The 18,841-nt window shown below is 49.7% G+C and overlaps 4 protein-coding genes across 4 annotated transcripts; 2 read left to right on the top strand and 2 right to left on the bottom strand.

Annotated features, from left to right (window-relative positions):
- Window positions 1–313: 313 nt before the first annotated feature.
- On the bottom strand, window positions 314–3,288 carry FSST1_009480 (uncharacterized protein; the record flags this gene model as incomplete). The annotated part of the gene is made up of 3 exons (XM_083226458.1): window positions 314–2,571; window positions 2,627–3,021; window positions 3,074–3,288. 3 exons carry the CDS (start codon window positions 3,286–3,288, stop codon window positions 314–316), a joined length of 2,868 nt encoding a protein of 955 aa, XP_083085441.1.
- Window positions 3,289–4,226: 938 nt separating this feature from the next.
- FSST1_009479 (S-methyl-5-thioadenosine phosphorylase) lies at window positions 4,227–5,279 on the top strand (the record flags this gene model as incomplete). Its single annotated transcript, XM_083226456.1, has 3 exons — window positions 4,227–4,254; window positions 4,329–4,820; window positions 4,876–5,279. 3 exons carry the CDS (start codon window positions 4,227–4,229, stop codon window positions 5,277–5,279), a joined length of 924 nt encoding a protein of 307 aa, XP_083085440.1.
- A 7,918-nt stretch (window positions 5,280–13,197) lies between these two features.
- FSST1_009478 (histidine-specific methyltransferase) lies at window positions 13,198–14,487 on the top strand (the record flags this gene model as incomplete). The annotated part of the gene is made up of 3 exons (XM_083226455.1): window positions 13,198–13,499; window positions 13,594–14,291; window positions 14,411–14,487. The coding sequence occupies 3 exons, from the start codon at window positions 13,198–13,200 to the stop codon at window positions 14,485–14,487; spliced, it is 1,077 nt and encodes a 358-aa protein (XP_083085439.1).
- A 183-nt stretch (window positions 14,488–14,670) lies between these two features.
- Window positions 14,671–17,687, bottom strand: FSST1_009477 (transcription factor domain-containing protein; the record flags this gene model as incomplete). The annotated part of the gene is made up of 6 exons (XM_083226454.1): window positions 14,671–14,847; window positions 14,994–15,198; window positions 15,379–15,995; window positions 16,066–16,352; window positions 16,430–17,050; window positions 17,441–17,687. 6 exons carry the CDS (start codon window positions 17,685–17,687, stop codon window positions 14,671–14,673), a joined length of 2,154 nt encoding a protein of 717 aa, XP_083085438.1.
- Between the last annotated feature and the right edge of the window lie 1,154 nt (window positions 17,688–18,841).

Here is an 18,841-nt window from a genome sequence, read left to right as displayed (position 1 = left end):
ATATCAATGGCGGCATCTTAAATAGGCACCTAGTCACATAGACGACAATTTAAGCAAAAGGATTGGTAAACCAAAGTCTACGTACCCGTGTATATAACACAAAAGATTGAACTCCATGATAATGCAACCTTCAAGAAGTCAGCACCAGCACAGGCTCCTTTCTCCACCTTTGCGAAAAACTTCTCAAAAACTAAACAAGCTCAGGACCACCATGGCCCGTTTCCCTTTTGTCCGTAAGGCGCCTTATGTTCCTATGCCAATCCTCATGTTCAATATGTCCGTCTTGATACCGCCCGAGTCATCACCCAGCCTTTTATGCCATAAAATCATCCTCGATGCTGCCTCGACCACTTGGTTGGTTCAGATCGATTTTCCCTGCCCCATCCACGATATCGCTGGTTTCCTGCTCGCTTGGCCCTGCCGTACTTGAGCGGACCTGCACCTTGACATCTCCTTGAATGCCATCGACCCTAATCGTCGACACAGTCGTGCCACCGGGTGGGGGCCGCAGGTTGGGTGGAGGTGAAAGATTGACAAGCTCCCGGAAGAAGGTGTTAGCAGCCTCACATCCATCCAACAACCACTTGAGGCAGATCGTCACTCGCTCCTTGGCAAAAGGGTTGTGGTCATCGTAAGCGCAGCAGTTGAGTAGAGGCACGATTCCGTTGTACTTGACCATCTGCATCTGGACATCGGGGTTACCTGGGCTACTTTGACCAGGGGGTGGCTGTAGAAGAGTAGCGATGATGGTAAAGATTTGTCCCTTAATTCCGGACCAGGGGAACTTATGAGCTGGCTCTTGCAGAGGAGGAGGCGGCGGCGAAGGTGGAAGGCCATCGTCAGCAGATGAATAGGGCCGTTCAACCATAGGGTTTCCGTTGGTTTCACTTCGTGGCGATCGCTTCGGGAGTTCGATCAGAGGCTTCTTGGGCACACCGGCCTCCAGTCCACTCAGAATGGTGATGAGGTCGTAAACAGCCTCCCATTCAATCAGCTTCGCCCGAGTGTCCATCATCTCGGCAACCGTGGTGAGGAAATCAAGGTATTGAGCCAAACCGTCTTTAGCACGCTCCATATCCCAGCTGTCCACAGGGAACTCAGATGGGTCAAAGTTCTCTTCGCGGATCTGAGCTTGGAGGTGCATCAAAGCAGCGCACTCTGGGACGATGCGGGTTCGGAAGAAGCTCAAGAAGAAGTGCACAAGCTTGATATCACGAGCGTTATCCTTGTTCTCCTGAGAAGACGAGTTGTTGACTCGAGCTCTGAACATGTGGTTAACAAGTCGCAGGAGAACTGTCTGTGCTGGTGAAATGATGTCCTTGGCTATGCGCAAAGAGTTCCATGCATACGGAATCAAAGCGCTGTGATGAAGAGCCTCCACGATCTGGGTTGTCACTTGAAATATCAGTGACTGCTCATCCTTTTCCCAGACGGCAATGAACACCAGCATCTCTCGTAGCAGACTCTTCCCACAGTCGAGTGCTAGGAACATACGGCAGCGCGTCTTTTGAAGGTTCTCGCCCGCGCGAGTCAAGCCTGAGCCAGCATTGTCCAGTATGCATGACTTCACGATCATGTGCAAGGCCTCGATCTGCTTCGGGTCTAGGATGTTCGGCACCTCAGTAAGTAGCCCTGTCAACGGTCCTTCTCCGTAAGATTCGTCATCATCAACGTCTTCATCGTCCATTATATCTTCCACATAGTCATGACCATACTCATGATCATGATCATGATGGTGATGGTGGTGATGATGATGATGATCGTGTTCGTGTTCATGGTCATGGTCGTGGACGTGATCACATGTGCACTGGCATTCAAGGCCGTCTTCGTGGTGATGGTGACGGCCAATGAGCTCGTGCTCGTGCTCGTGATCATGGGTGCATTCGTGAGTGTGGTCATGGTCATGGTCGTGGTCATCGTGCTCGCAGTGATGACAATGTTCGTGGTCTGATAGCTGTTCTTCCTCAACGACGCCCGAAGGCGGTGAATGGTCCGTCCCGCAAGAGTGAGCGTATTGATGGATGAGGTTGTTACGACAATGCTCAAGACGAGTCTGCGCGAACTCCACGGAAGGCATGGGAACATTCCATTCATCGTAATTGGGGTCACGGGCATTCAGCCACCAGGTATCGATCTCTCTAGAGACGCGACCGTAAGCACGATCTTGCTCGAATTTATCCGTCTCATCTGGCCTCCACACCGGGTTGATCTTCTCGTCAGTATTGGTCACGTCTCCAGGAACGTCGACGGAGCCATCCGGGAGCCAGTTCCAGGCCAATGGACGGATGGGAGCAAGGTTTCCTGGTGGTTTATCGGCGTGGTTCTGAGCATGATCCTTGAGAAGTTTCCTGGCAGTGTCGCAAAGCTTGGAATTTCTGTCCAACCAGTGCTGAACTTGTCTTTTGGCCTCTTCTGGTTGGAAACCTAGATTATCGCCAGGATTCTCATCGCGGCATGAAAGCGCGCCATCGTCGTCAAACAAAACGTCGAACCAGAACGACATTTTGTTCCTGTCATGTTTGGCTGTCCAGTTATGCGCCTGTTGCAACGAAGTCACAAGTAGCTTTTTGTCTAGTAAATGTTAGTGAGGGTGTATTGCAGACGTTGATATTTGTCGGACACTTACATAGTTCTGTAACGCCACCCAATTTTATTCTCTGAGCCTCGTCAAGAATCTCTCCGTCATAGCCTTTGCTAGTAACATTGACACAGAGGATGATTGTTTGGTAGACCATTTGATCAAAGTGAACCGCAGCACAGATATCCTGGGGCACTTCAGGCTCCGCATTGACAAGCAAGTTGCGTGCGATGTGCATCAGCTTGATGAGAGTTTCGAGATCTTCCCTTATAGACACATGGTTCATGACGATCAAGGCTGTGCTCTCTTGCGGAGTGACTCCCTTCTCTGGATCGTTGAGGCTTGATAAGGGTCCCACGGATCTTGTGGTGAGGCTGGGTATAGCAGCCGCAAAAATCCTTGTGAGCCAGATCCAGATCGCCACATTTCTTGAGACGGCTTCGCTGTATACTGATCAGTAAAGAGACCCGAAGAAAAGATGAGAAACAAGCCTACCGAGTCTTGCGGAATGTATGTGTTTTTTCTAGTGTTTTGTTGATCATAGAGCTCACTTTGGCTGCTGTGTGCGGTCCCATAGGAGGGGACTGGGTAAAGTGCCCTTCAAGGCAGATGAGGGCCGCAGAGAAACATCGTTCCTCGATTGTTTCATCGTGTTGACCGTCTTCTTGCGGCTCAATCAATAGAGTTTCATTATCTGATAGTCGCGTCATTTTTTGCACCCGAGTTACAACAAATGCAGCGCCCGGCGAATATGATATGTATCGTGGTGAATTATTAGGCTGCTGAGGTTGTGGTGGGTTGAATTTTGGCGGAGCTCGGGAAAATTTTGGCCGCCCGCAGCTTGGTCAGCATGAGGAGGAAGGAAAGAATTAGGTTGAGGCTTGGAGCTGGAGGCAAAGAAATAGGAAAAAGAAGAATGGCGAGTCTATCTATTCAAAAATAAACGATTCATATTCCTTGGTTTATTTTGAAATGATCGTTCATAAACGCCATTTGCTATTTGGTGCAAGTGTCAAAAATATTAAAAATACTGCAGGTGACATAATTCAAAACCAACCCCGCCATTCTAGCAATTAAACAGTGACACAAAGTATTCAAACAACCAGCAAAACTATTCAGTACGAAACATATCGAATATTGAAAGCATTCATAGCCAAGGGCGCTAAGATTCAACTCCAAAGACAGATCTGAACATTTATCCGGCTGACAGAGCCATGAAAATACAAGGCCAGAAGGCGAGATTCCAGATCTCACGCTGCGCACATCAAACTTTCGGATACCAACAATATCCTTTTTATTGATCCCATGCACTGGTGCCTTGTTCTCAAACATCTAATTAATACTCTAGGTAGTTAGCTACTCTACAAACTCTTGCCATCATCACCAAAACCCCAAAGATCTCCATAACAATCTTCAAATGGCTCAACCAATAATACAGCTCCCAAAGGGGTCCACGACCCCTCCATCGAATAGCCCAAGCACGTAATCTTGGCCATGGTATGGCGGGGTAGTTGGGTTAGTAGATGATTACTCTCAGGTTCTTATCGCGACAAATATTTTTGGGCGACGACGACAACTTCCACCTTGCCATCATTACCGTTTCAAGCTTCAATTCCTACGAAATCCATCATTGCTCCAATTGTTCAAAATGGCTGACCTCCCAACTACCTTTGACAGTATGCAGACCCAAACGACGATCCCGACCCTGCCGAATCATCACAGGCGCAATGCTGATTCTTTACTCTTATAGAGCCTGTCCATATCGCCGTCATTGGCGGTACTGGTCTCGGCCAACTCGAGGGCTTCGAGCCTGTCGCTTCTCTGAACCCCATTACACCTTGGGGTGCTCCCGCATCGCCCATCCAGATCCTTTCTCACAAGGGTGGCTACGTCGCTTTCCTTGCCCGACACGGTGTTCACCATCAGTTTGCTCCTCACGAGGTTCCCAACCGTGCCAACATTGCTGCTCTACGACACATCGGCGTTCGATCCATTATTGCTTTCTCCGCTGTCGGTTCGTTGCAGGAGGAGATTAAGCCTATGGACTTTGTGCTCCCTGACCAGGCCATCGATCGCACAAAGGGCGTCCGACCTTTCACCTTTTTCGAGGGTGGTGTAGTCGGACACGTTGGGTTCGCTGATCCTTTCGATGCAGGCCTTGCCAACGTTGTCAAGGCTTGCGCAGCTCACATGGAGGGCGATGGCGTCGTCTTGCACGATAAGGGCACTGTCGTTGTTATGGGTAAGAACATACTCTGAAAAATCTTGATCTGAACATGATCTGACACACACTCTAGAGGGACCACAGTTTTCGACTCGTGCTGAGTCGCACATGTACCGATCGTGGGGCGGTTCGATCATCAACATGTCGACACTCCCCGAAGCTAAGCTTGCCCGCGAGGCCGAGCTGGCTTACCAGGTAATCGCAATGGCGACTGACTACGACTGCTGGCACTCGTTTGAGGATGTCAACGTCGAGTTGGTCCTGAAGTACATGAAGGCCAACAACGAGAATGCCAAGCGCTTGGTTGCCGGCGTCCTGGATCGCCTCGCCGAGCTTGAGAACAGCGATTTGGTTCTGGCCAAGCATTTGGCAGGCTCTTCTCAAGGAGCCGTTAAGTTTATGACCAAGCCTGCGGGCCGTAACCCCGAGGCCATGAAGAAGGTTGAGTACCTTTTCCCAGGCTTCTGGGAAGAGTAAGAAATCCAACAAAAGAGGAGGGAACTTGAAGGCCAAGAAAGTGCTATATAGACATCTGGTGTTAGTGAAGGAGGCGTTACTGCGAAGCGGCGAAACAATCATCGTATATCACTCTGCAACCATCATATTTACCGATTGCTGCGTCAGTAAAACGGGTACAAACGTCATTGGGTGTATAAAAAACTCAATTGCTCTGAAATGCTGTCAGCGATTGAGATGCAAAGCAGCTCTGCTTGCTGTCCATCAGTACCCTCTGATAGGATGAGAAAGCACACTGCAACGTCACCGTACCACGACTCAAGAACTGAAGGGTGTTGAATGACCCCTGGCCCGTGACAGGGCCTTTTTTCTGCATAATTCCTACCCAAAGTGTATGGTTGAAGATGGCTTTTTGTGATAGTTGGCAATGGTCGACGCCTCAATGTCGTGTTTTCTCTTTTGTTCTCTCAAGCCCTGCATATGCCAGTTGATGTGGCAAAAAGCGGCTCTTACTGCATTGCATACAGCGATTGTTCGCTTGCCATGCGTCTCTGAGAACTATACCTCAAGGTTTGAGGCCTGACGCAATTGACATCGCATCCATCGCATCCATCGCATCCATCGCTTCCAACGCGTCCTACAAGTTCCCATTCTGCATGGACAACGCAGGACATGAGCTGCATTGACCCATGCTAAGATATCATGTGTCGGCAATGGCCAATCCATAGTAGGTTTGATGTCTGCCGGGGCCCTTGTACAATACCACCTGGCATTTCTTGCAGCTTACATTAGTGTTGCCGCGCAGGTAGTAACCACTTTCGTGACGATTGCCGGCGTGCTGAGAAACGTCGCTTCTCTCTGGCATCTACACACCTCTTTTCTTGCGTGATAAAGTTTCGTCTCCATAGGGCGTAGTTAAATGCAATTGGGTGCCCATATTGGCTATTTAGTGGAATATCTAACGCTTGCTATGTGTAGAGTACTACACCGCTGAATCAAGATCGGGAGAAGGCAAGGGACCTGGGCTCACACCCTCTCGTCTGCGTGTAAAGGACACACAGACGCCGTCTGACTGCATCTTGAATAAAGCCACGATTCATCTCGGCCGGAACACTGGGTAAAGCCCTGCTCCAGTTCACATATGCAGTGCCGGCTCCGACTCCGCGGCCCCTGAACGGCTGTTTGTTGTCTCAATTGTTCTCTCTTCCTAACCAAGCTTTACACCCCCAGCAGAAGTGTGCATGCTCCCAAAGTGATGTGTGTCTCCGATTATGCTGCTGTGGCATCAAGGTTGAGCTAGCCACTATCCTGGAGAGGACCTCTTGTAAGCGATTGATCTAACATGATATGATGTATCAAAGGCAAATTGTTGGGGACAGCCCTAAGAAAGTCATATTGACAAGAGCTATAATTGGGATTTTGGGTGCCAATGAAGGTAATGAATGTTAGGCCGTTGGCATGCGATATGATTCCATAACTAGATGCTGTCCAACCTTCATATGTACTGTATACTCATAGGACGCTGTCACAAGCAGTAGTGTCTGTAGCAACGCGGGAATATGAATACTGAGAGAGAGAGATAAATTAGAAATGAGCGGCTTCTGGTCGTTCCGAATAGATCGGTGGCCGTGTTGTATTGTCAGGCATTTGCCGACCGGAGCGCCATCACCAGGTATAGACCGGGAAGTGTGGCTTCCGTTTCCGTGTGGGCCGCCGATGCCGTTATCTCAAGGCTGAACGAAGCACAGGCCTTCGATGCGCAAGAAACCAACAAATGGAGCGAGTAAGACATGTACATACGGATAACATGTTGCATAAACTTGACGGCAGAGGGGCATATTGTTGGCCAATGTCAAGACCAAATTGCTCATCCCGTGTTCTTTGCTTCTTCTCAGCTATAGTGTTGACGAGTGTCACCGTTTATTAAACCTATTATCGGCCCTCTGAAACATGATCGTTCGTAACCAGATGAATGGGATCTTTTGATGACCTTCCGTGCGTTGTTTTGAAACCAGATGGGCTGATGGCTTGATAGGCGAAGAACGATTCGTAACAAGTAACTTGACAACTTTTGACAACTTGATCATATCACATCTCGACTCGCGTGAACACGGCGTAGTTGTGCGTTCCAGCCTCGGCTAACTGTTGCTCGCCACCATGTTTGGTTAAGGCTTCGGGGATGCATTACCAAGCGCTGTCAAAGCACGCACCTGCAGGCACAGAATGCCCTTGAGTGGACTCGTCTCATCTAACTACCGGTCTCGCAGTGGGTAGCTGCTGCTACATCAACGGGCGACGGGTTTTCTTCCAGAGAATCCCCCACAAGATGCCAGGGTCTTGTGTAATCAGGCTTGTTCCCCCCGAGTGATTTTTCTCTGTGCTTGGAAAAACAAAACCTCGTTGTTGAGCCGAAGCGTAGACTCTAACCTGGCCAGATTCAGAGTACGTCGTTCAAGATATGGGGTGTTGTAGCCGGCGGATGATCGACGGATCCATATACCACCAACATGAACCTGCACATCTCTGTGGTAGTCGTAGTTTAACTTATCAGGCGTTAGCTATTAATCCCACGTGGCATGTGACAGTCGGTCTGCAAAAAGCAAAAGGATCACCGACAAACAGTCTAGATCCTTTCAAGTAACGGGCATCGGGCCACTCGACTGGGCTATTTAAACGCAAGCCGTGCCGTGGTAGTAATATCGTTTCTCACTTTTGGTACCCTGACGGTAGGGAGCTTGCGAGGCTAGTGAGCCATGGCGTCGTTGCTTGAATGTTAGGTATCTTGGGGTACTGGAAAATCCATTGCACTGTGACAGTTCCGACTTCTCATTTGTCCATCACAAGTGACAGAAATGCATCACGAAAAGCCACCGAGGATCCAGCAAGGGCGGGTTGTATTCCCGGCAAGCGATAATACGATGGATTACGTGAGTCAGCTTTTCGGTCGATAGATACCTAGTAAAGGATGATGAATGTCTTGGATCTGGGATCACGCTTCAGTCAGCCGCGTTGTTGCGATTGGTCCTAATTGACGAACCTCCTGCTGTTTCCGTTTTAGGCCCTTCTTAGGCAGGTGCGTCGACCACTAAATCGAAGCCCGGAGCTACCTTCCAGTTGGCGTCCACATCTACATATCATATCACATTGAATGGATATTAATAAGGCATCAGCACATTAGCCGTCCTGTGTCTCATCCCGGCTGCTTGCTTCTTGGCTTGTTTGTACAGCAAAGCAAAGCAAAGCAATGTAGAAGCAAAACAAAACATCAAAGCGTAACGACAAGGATTCACCTTTTTCTCTACATACCTAGTAGCATACATGATCGAATCAACTTCACTTTTTTTTGTTTCTAGCGGCAAACCCGGGGAAACCGGGCATAATATTATTGCCTACTATAAGCATCCACTTTTCTATTTGCTTTTTTGTGAGGCTCTCACAACATGACAACTTCCAACTTCAACGTCAACTGGGTCTCTTAGCTCAACTCTTCTTCTTCTTCTTCCTCCTCCTCCTTCCTTACTTGCCTAGACCTGGTAATAAACACTAAAGCTGCACCGGAAGCGGCCCGTGGACTCGGCCCTGTCCGGAAAATCCAGTCGTCCGTCAGATGCTCTACCGTAGTGCATCATCGTGTCCTCAACTCAACCAGGATGTCTAGAGTTGGTTTTGTGCTAGACTAAGCTAGCCATCCTGCCAATACCCGCAAATACTGTATGATGCTTGAATGTACCCGACCCATATTTATCTCCTTGACGATACAACAGTACTGGAGAATGGCAAAGCCCAAATGGCAACTATTGACATTGACAGCATGAGTGACACTTTCCAAGCTGTCGAATAAGATAGCGTTGTTGGTAGTTACAGGAATACTCGGAAAGGAGCCGGTCCAGGCCTTACCAGGCTGTCGGGAGTCAAAGATGCGACATGCCATTGCTCGATCATCCTCCCGGCCCTGAAGTCCGGCAGAAAAGACAGGATGCTGATCCCCAGTGACACCACACCACACCATAACTCTTACCCCCCAGTTAAGACTCAGTACAGTTCAGTAGGGTGTTAACCTTTAATCGCGATCTGTCCAGCTGCTGACCTGTATTGGATGCCATGATGCCATCGTTATCAGCAAATTGCGCCCTCCTTTCATGGCTTCACGTCTTGAAAAGTATACTCAGACTTCATATACATAGTACACAGCCAATTTTTGGTCGCGTGGAGCTGCTGCAGACCATTCATTAGTCGGTCCTAGTAAAATAGAAAAAAACTCGACATACATGCATAGCACATGTACGATATGATATGATTTTGAGCGAACATCCGTCAATTTCCATCTTTGAAGGGGTGAATAAAGGTTGTCGCTCTCTTCTATGATCGAGATACCTAAAATAAGACAGTCACTTTGGATTCTGAAAAAAGAGAGGGTGTTGTCGTATCGCAATACAATGGCAGCCGATAGCATTCGTCATGCAAGGCTTCCATATCTCGATTCGTACTGGTCAAGTTACGCAACTGTGCCATTCTGGGAAGCGGCTAAACCGGGTCGATAACAAGTTGAGTCTGACTTTTCCTCATTGCACCGAACACCGTGACCTGGGGTCCCAAGATGGAGGTGTCTAAGTTGCGTTCCTGGTTTGGCGGCTAAGAAAGTTGGAGGTGTGGGTTTGTATGGCTGTCTTTTAGTCTCTACTGACAAGGGCAAGGGCAAGGGCAAGGACATGGGAAGGGTTATTATCCGTCTGTAAAACGTCACTGCCTAGCCAGGATCCCTGATGATAGCTGCACGATGCTATTAAGCGTGTTTCTTCAATGCAATGCAAGTTGACTGACTGACTGCACGTGCAGTTGGGTGATAAGTTAACAAAAGGACAAGTAAAGAGGATGAACCATGGTAGCAGAAAAAGCTCCAAACGGAAATGAATGACGGAGAAAAGGAAAAAAATCTGCATGGGACCAATTGATCAATTGCACCTAGTCAATAACAACGGCTTACTGTACATATAGCGCCCAGCCATTGACTTTTTCAACGTTGGAGCTCTACTAAGCGTCAACCAACGAGATAGAACCTACTAAAGACTCAAAACCAGTGGAGAACAAACACGGCCCCAGTTAACTTTGAGCGGACCTGCGGGAAAAGAAAGGAAACCATCCTAGCACGGCGGGAGTTCCCTTCCTTGCGTTTAGCTAAAGCCTAGTAAAACTTTGACGGCCCCATCAAAGACGTTGAGGCTTGGCTCATTACTCAAGACGGTAGCAGGGTCCAGCGTGCTCAAAGTCAGTTGGAATCAACATCTGCCTTGCAAGATTCGTGCCTCATAGCCTGCTCTTCCAGTCCTCTGTGACTGACAAGGACTTGATGATGGTTGCGTGTGTACCCCCAGCTGAGAGAGCATACTAGTTTAGTGCGCAGTTCTGAACCCTTGCAATGACTGCGGGCTATTTTTTCTGCATCTCACTCTTGCAGCACAGCACACCTCCACTTGCAACCCCCATTCACTCAAGTCTCTTCCAAGGCGTGTCTGCGAACAAAGCTTGACTCCAACAAACAAACATCAACACACCCTCCCCCCTGCATGGCTCTCGATTCTGCAGAGTCCATCTGAACTTGGAGCCTGTCGTCAAACCTTGAACCCATATTGAGCTTTCCTGTGACCGCCAATAAATAAATAGTACTCACTGTACGTCCTGGACTGCGTACGCGTGCACTCTTTCCCCACCGCCTCCGTGTGATGGGTTGTCGAGATGCAACAATGATCTGTGCCGCGGTGAAATGGGGCAGAGACGGGGCCGAGCCTTGTCAGGGAGTTGAAGAGCAGCGTTCTCTTTCAAGGTGTGCTGGATCAACAGGCGGTCAAGGTTTTGAGATTGGAGTGTAGGCATACTCCATCTTCGGCAAGACTCGCGAGATTCTCAACGCCTCGAGCGATTTGCACCAAGGTTTTTGAAAGACCCCGTGCAAAGGGGGCCAGGAACCGTTGTCGAGATAGCACTGAGGATCAGCGACCAACGACGCCATTGTGCTACCCAAAGAGTCAGCCCATCATTCTTCCAACGCGGAAGAGCCAGACCAAAGGTATCGTGACCAATAGAGTCCGACTTGGAAACCGCGCTATCTTTGCCGTCTGTCAAGCTCATGTTGCTTGTCTCTCTAGCTTGAGCGGGATTCGTTTTGAACCATGACGTGCATCTGTATGTATCCCACCTTCCAGGGCTGGAACTGGGGATGAAACAGGGGTGTTTGCAAAGTGCACTGTGTTGTTGTAGCCACCCTGACTGACATCGAGGATCAACCAAAAGCTCCTGTTGTTATTTTCTGGGCCAACATGACCAGTCATCTCATCAAGGCTTTTTTGCCGGCATTACCAGAGGCGGCCTATGGATAGCAGACAGCATCAAGTTGGCCAGCACGGCAATGCCTAGCGGGTGAAGGCGGGTCCGTGGAGATCAAGACGGGGCCATGAATGAAATGCCTCGGTGGAATCTTTGGTCAAGTGTCGTTCTCCAGACTGCACAACCGATTGCGAAGCGCGCCATTCCTTGAACAGGCTCGTGCTTGTTTGGTGAGTTGATTACATGCCCTCCGGTGATGGTGGAGGGAGCGTAGGCCAAATTCCCAAATAGGCTTTCGTTTCTCACCACATCCTGGATCCTCGTTAGTGCTTGCTCGTGCAGGGTCAGGGCCTGGATATTACCGCGAGTATTCTGGAGTTACAACAAAACTTCAACACGTGATTCCAAACCACGATATGCAGCAAGCCATCCCATTGCCACTTAGCTCCTTGGTAGCCTGATATAGCACCATTTGGGAAGGCTTCAAACACGACATCTCAGACAGATAATTGGGGTGATCAATTCCTTCTACAACAATGACTAAAGAGCAGGAAGCAAGAACGACAGACGTGTAGGGGGAAAAACACGACACACAAACACACACACCAAAAAAAAAAAGGAAAAAACAAGGGTCTTGATATCTTCCCCAAAACTTAGCGGAACCCCCCATGCCTCGCAGTGGAGAGGTCAATGTTGGAGCAGCATGGGGGATGACACCCTCTACGCTCGCCCCAATGCAGGATTAATCGCTTTGAGTAAAGTCTATACATGGCCAAGATCCGTCCCATTTCACTATACCACCTTGCGCACGCAAGTAAATACATTCTAGTGCTGGGGTATTATGCCATATCACCCAGTAGCATTCAGGGAATCAAGACCAGCATTGTACATACTGACGGGCATTGCATTGAGCTGTCAAACTGAAGAAGCAGAAAAACGGAAAGAAACCCAAGGGAGATCCAGATGCTGCATTGCTTTGTTTCCATTGAGGGGCAGACACTTTCATTTCAGCGTACAGGATCCACGCTCCGCGTTGCTCTTCTTGAATCGCTTCAAATCATATCACGCCCTTGCTAGTTCACTGCCTGCCTGTCTCTTTCTGTCTCGCACCATTCTACCGCTTCCAGCGCCTGTCCACAGGCCTTCCTCGACTCCCTGAGCCGACTCCATTGAGCAGCGGCACTGGCACTGGCAGGCACTGAAACCAACATTGTCAGTGGCAGCTGGCAGCAGCTGGCATCTGATTGAAGTGATTTCCCAACGCCAGGGTATAAGAATCGACCGACGCAGACCTTCAATCGCAATCTCTTCTCCTTCCACTCGCTAGCTTCCATTTTTTCGGCGTCGACAACATCATCCGTCAACTTTCGAAACATTTGCAGACACCGGAGCCACCTTGTGCCGTGTTATATCCTTTTTCAATCGCCGTTTTTTACTTTCGTTTTTTTCTGGAGGCGATACTTTGTCAACCCTTACACCACCGGCTGTGTGTAACAGACCCTGCTTGTGACTGACGTCAAGTCGCACCTTCCTCCGATTTTCGACAGTAGGTTCGGATAGCTGCTTTGAATCAACATTCGTTCAGTTCTTATCCAGTTCATGAGACGCAATTAGCACCATGAGCCCCAAGAATGATGCTCCCGCCCATGGAGCTGTAGTCGATATCGGCGGCAGTAACATGTACGATGATGTTGCTGAACGGCTGGGGCAGACCCTCACGGCGTCGTATTCTTCAACCTCCAAGCCAACCCTTCCAGACGAGCTCCTATATGACGATGTAGGCTTGCCGATCTGGAACCAGATCATTTTCACCCCAGAGTTCTACCAAACTCATGACGAGATTGCGCTTTTCGATAAGCACGGTGCAGATGTCGCTGCGCGTTGCCAAGCTGGTGTCACTATTGTTGATCTAGGAGCCGGGTTAGTTTGTCCTCTGTTGTCCCCGCATTCTGCCCACCCTCAGCGAGTAGCGGCTATAAGCTTACCTTGTCAAAACTAACGCGCCTTTCTCTAGTGACACCCGCAAGGTTGGCCACCTTCTTGCTGCTTTCGACAAGGCCAACGTCTCCACCAAGTACCTTGCATTAGACATCTCTCGATCGTCATTGGACCACAATGTCAAGTATCTGGTGGGACAACATCCGAGCAAGCAGTCTTCGGTCACCTGCGCAGGTATTTGGGGAACCTTTGGCGATGGCATGAACTACGTGAAGAAGATCCAGTCACCCCGACTGTTTCTCTCGCTCGGATCCGTACTGTGCAACGATCCCTGGCCCGAGGCATTGGCTCACCTGAAGTTCTGGGCCGATGCTCTTCGACCTGATGACCTCCTTCTAATCGGAATGGACGGCCACGTTCTTCCAGGCAACCGAGACAAGATCTGGGACGCTTACCACTCGTGTGACGATCTCTATCGCCGGTTCTTCTTGAACGGATTCAAGCATGCCAACCGACTGGCAGGTGAAGAGTGGTTCCGTGAGGAGGACTGGGATTTCCTTGCTCAGCTGGAGGAGGAACCCACAACACGACACAGATTCTTCTTCCGCGCCAAGCAAAACGTCAAGCTCGAAAAGATGGGCCGCGTCATCCAGAAGGGTGAGGAATTTGACTGGTTCGATTCTCACAAGTATGCCGAAGACAACGTGCGCCTCATGTGCTATAAGGCAGGACTGAGCGTGATTGATGTCTGGCAGGCACCTAACTCGGAGTTCCGTGAGTAGTCCCTATCCACGCCGTTCATGGCGTTTTGTTTTCTATTTCCTTCTTCTTCTTCTTCTTCTTCTTCTTGTTCTTGTTCTTCTTTTACGATTCTCATACTGATAGGCGTGTAGGTCAATATCTTGTACGCCGCAAGGATAGCAAGGACCAGCGAGACGACGCCGACAGTGCCGTCTCAGGAGTCAGTTAAGCTGTCCCATTGGTCGACCTTCATTTCGCCCTATCGCTTCCTCAAAAATGAAAGGAAAACAAATGATAAAAAATCATCACCTCTAAAAAGGCGGGCAACTATTTGCTGCGATTTGTTGAATACCCAGTTGGGGGTATTAGATCCCAAAAATGGACAGAAAGACGTGTACAATGAATGTTTGCGTCAGGTCGGGCACAGAGTTTCGTCTTCTTCTTCGAGTACCCTCTCGACGAGGTGTTCCCACCAAGGATATCTCTTGCCGAGAGATTCGGGAATAGGAGTTGGGTCGAGTTGGAGGTTTACATCGCTGTCGATCCAGTCCCAGATTCTTTTGAGCGCTTCGTATAATGGGGGGACACTCTGGGATGAGATGTTAGCACACTAATTCAACACTAGAGTAATTGCGGTAGACCTGACCAAGGGCAGAACCAGCCTGCCCTTTGCCATAGATTACGAAAATGGGAGGATTGCGTTTCTTTTTCTTTTGTCTTGTTTGTCTGACTTACACTTCGAACTGGCGTATTTGTGACTTGTTGGAACCAGCCTCTTGATACCTCCTTATGCGCAGGATTAGTAGCAAGCAATCCTAAGAAAAAGACTGGTAGTAAAGGCGCCTGAGCTGTGAAATGTGTCCCTGATGTTGGCATAATGCGAATGCACTTGGCCAGATCGTCTAGATTGGAAAGAACTTCCGGGTGATTTCGTGGTAGTCTAGGCAGGTAAGGCCATGTTAGCGCACTTGCCATCTTTTTTTCGTTATTTGTCGAGAAGCAGGAGCAGGAGCAGGAGGACAGATGCATGGAAGGAAAGGAACAGCATTTTTACACAATCCTTCTCCAGCCAATTCTCTTGCTCCTCCTTCTCTGTCTCTTGTTCTCTTCCAATTCATACCTTAAAAGACGACATTGATAATAAATTATTGCCGCAATTCTCCATGCTTCAGCTGTAACGTCCGTCATATCCTCCTTTGATGATACTATAACATCGTCCGACATAACACGCACCCAGGTTATCGTCTGGGCACGCTGTTGACACTGTTCCCAAGACTTCCCCTCGCGGCTCCATTGGCGCATGTCAGTCAACGTCCGCATCAAGAATCTTGCCGTAATGGGGACGATGGTGCTCGTAGGTTCCTGCTGCAAACGTGCTGCGCAGTATGTGACCTGGCTCATGGTGTGCAACAGCTTCTTCGAAAATCCGCAGCCCCCATGAATCTCAAACAGATCATTTTCCGCGCCATAAAGAAGCCAGTTAAACCTGTTGGATTCGATCTCGGGATTCATTGTTGCGGGGTCAGGGAGTGCCATCATCGGTTGAGCAAGGATTACTGCCCGACCAACGATTATTGATTGAGATATTCGAAGAGGGTCGTATTGCACAGTGCTGTGGCTTTCATTCCAAAATCGACGACCAGGATCCGTTTGTTGAAGGAAATATTCGCCCTGCTTAAACCCTTCCAGCCATCGGGGCTTGTCAGGCTTTTTTAGACGTCGTTCGGTAAGGATGACCTAGGAAACTGTTAGATTATTTCACGGCAAAACTAACAGATAATAGACTGCAAGACACAGTCACACATACATCTTGCATAGAAAGAAGCACGGCCATGGTGATTACCTCTCGCCCCTGTCCACGCGTCGTGCTTTCAGGCGCGTTGAGAAGTTCAGCAAAATATTTATTCGCCATGGCGTACCGTTCATTAATTCGTTTTCGAATACGCTCATCCGGCAAATAATCATAGATATAAACTCCAGCAAGGCTTTGAATAGCATGCAATATGCCTTTGTTTTGACCCATTGGAGCCAAATCTTTGAGCCAAAGGTTCGTGTTTTGGAGAACGCTCCTTCCTGGGCACCAGTTGTTGATGTCTATAACGACAGTTAGGGATGGTTGAAACATGGTGGACTGACGACTGCCAGCCAGCACTGCCACTGAGCGGACTTACAAAAGTCGAATAATCGCCTGTCAATATAGTCCATCTCGGCCATGGCGGCTTCATGGCCGAACTTCTTGGGAACCTTTCGCGGAGCTCGTGCAAACGCTTCTTGAGGTGAAGGTGACGAATTCACCATCAATGCCTGCGATGGAGTGCCGCCTCCCAACACCAACTCAATTGTCACGGACGACGACCTCCTGCTTTGCGCTCGGGACGTCGTGGACGCAGACATATCCAAGTATACCATGCCAGAGTTGTGAGTGTCCGGACGCGATCGCGATATATGTGGCGTTATATCCACAACATCATCGTCTGATTGTGAAGAAGTAGGATCAGGCAGTTGGCTCGAGTCCTGTTTCGTAGGCCAGTTGAACTTGACATAACCATTCACCTGTCCATTATGAGGCCGAGCGAAACGAGGGAGGACGGACACAGTCAACCGTTCCTCTGAGGAGAAAGGGCTGACAAAAGGTGCCTCACCCTGCCTTGCAACCTCGTATCCTGCATCTTCCTCCAGAGTAGCGCTTGGTGCCGCAGGCAAGAGTCGAGGCAACTCTTGTGTCTGAGGCCGTTGCAGTTCAGGTTGAGGCGTCGTGGCCGCTTGAAGGTTCAACGTCGCAGGCTGGGGTGCTGCATGGAACGTCAGCTCACAGACTCGATAGTCTACCATGGCATGATCGGGTCAACGGAAGGCTTTAATTCCTTTATGATGGGCAGCGGAATGAAAGCAAGGGTTTGATGGGTAAAAGATGAGCTCTGAGTTAAAAGGTGCGATGGTGTGAGGGTAGGGGTGAGAGCGGGGTGGGTAGGTGCGATATGTTCTCTCAAACTGCCCAAGGCGTTGCATTCTCATATGAGACCCATCTCACCCAAGGCCCTCCACAGGAATGAAATATGGACAATGAAAAAAAAACACGGCATGATGGACAGAGTACTTGGGGAGCATAACCAAAAACGAAAAGGCATCAAGGGAAGCTGGAAGGGTTCATTAGATGAGGGAAGACAGGTTCACTTCCTCACCTGTAAAATTAGGGGTCCAAGAGGTGTCAATGTCTTCAGAAAAGTTGAAGAATACCTGAGAAGGAGACGACAAGGCCGTCGTCGAAGGCCATGGGTTGTCGAAAAACGGCACATCGGCAACTGAAGACCCGTTGATGGTTTCGGAAACTCTGATATCGGCTCCAGGTATACTCATTTGAATCGTATCGTCATGTTGCTCGTATTTCACGCGCTTCGACGGACGATTTGGCTCTGGTGAGCTTTCCATCTGAGCGGCTCGCCGCCGGAGTGTAACTCCGATGGGTCCGCGCGTTTGCAATCGACAAGAGAGATGAGATGAAAAGGCGGTCTTGTTCGTTTCGGAGACGTCCGGATCAGAACACCAAGGAAACCAGCTGCGGCGGGCGGTAACAGGAAGCGATCTCAGAAGCCGCCGGGCCCGGGGGCAACGCACAGCGCGTCGGTTTGAAAGCTTATTGATGAGATACTGTACCAGTAGAGTGGTTCGCTTCAAGGCAAAAGCCAGACCTGGCGAGTGTGGATTTCTGGAGGGTGAACCACCGGAACAGCGGGGGCGGAAGGAGACAACAAGAAGCGAAGAGGAAACAACAGAACCAAGGGGCCAGCAGAGGGGTGTTAAAGCAGAGTCAGGAAGAGCGTGAGGTCATGGTGTGAGTCTGGGGAGAGTACCTGCATTAAAAGGCACGTTTGACCAAGGTGTTGCTCTCTGTCTCTTTTGGACCCGTTCAGAGCTTTAACTATAAGAGATGTCTAGGAGCCGTTAGACAGGACAACGTCTGCCATGGGCGATGGTTGGATTGCGGCCTTCCCCACTTCAACGACAAGCTTAGAGCCCTTAACACAAGGGAAAGAGTTGGGCTTCTCCAATGGTTACAGTAAGCCGCCTCACGATATTGGGACCAGTGCCGCCAGGTCAAGATCGGTAGGGCGGGCAACCTGAAGGCGAATCTCACCCTCGATTGCCTCAGGCGCTTCACGCGCCAGCCGCCGCTGTTGACACAAAAGCTATCTACTGAGGAACAGTACCTACACACACAAAGAGAGAGGGCCCGGGAGAGAGAGACAGGAAATGAGTGTGGCCCAGCAATTTGTACCTAGCGTGGCTTTTCTCAATGTGATAGCCAGGGTCCAGGGATCAGGGGGGGAGGGGGCCAAATGAGATGGGGGATCCAGTAAGGGAAAAACGCCATGGCGTCCCATGGACGCTAGCTATCCGCCCTTGCTTTTCCAGGTCCAGGATCGAGAGTCGACCGACCGGTATGGAGACAGCCCAGTCGCGCTGAACCTTGACCGGACGCACGACGGTGTTGCGCTGCGGCGTGCAGTTTGTCCCGTCCAGTGCCAACAATACTGTAAACTACGTTGGTACAAGCTGGGAGACCAGCCCCCGAACGCACCAGC

The sequence above is a fragment of the Fusarium sambucinum genome, chromosome II (assembly GCF_050947815.1).
Source record: "Fusarium sambucinum isolate potato_lamoka chromosome II, whole genome shotgun sequence".
Taxonomy (NCBI): domain Eukaryota; kingdom Fungi; phylum Ascomycota; class Sordariomycetes; order Hypocreales; family Nectriaceae; genus Fusarium; species Fusarium sambucinum.
This window is presented reverse-complemented; position numbering and strand designations above follow the sequence as displayed.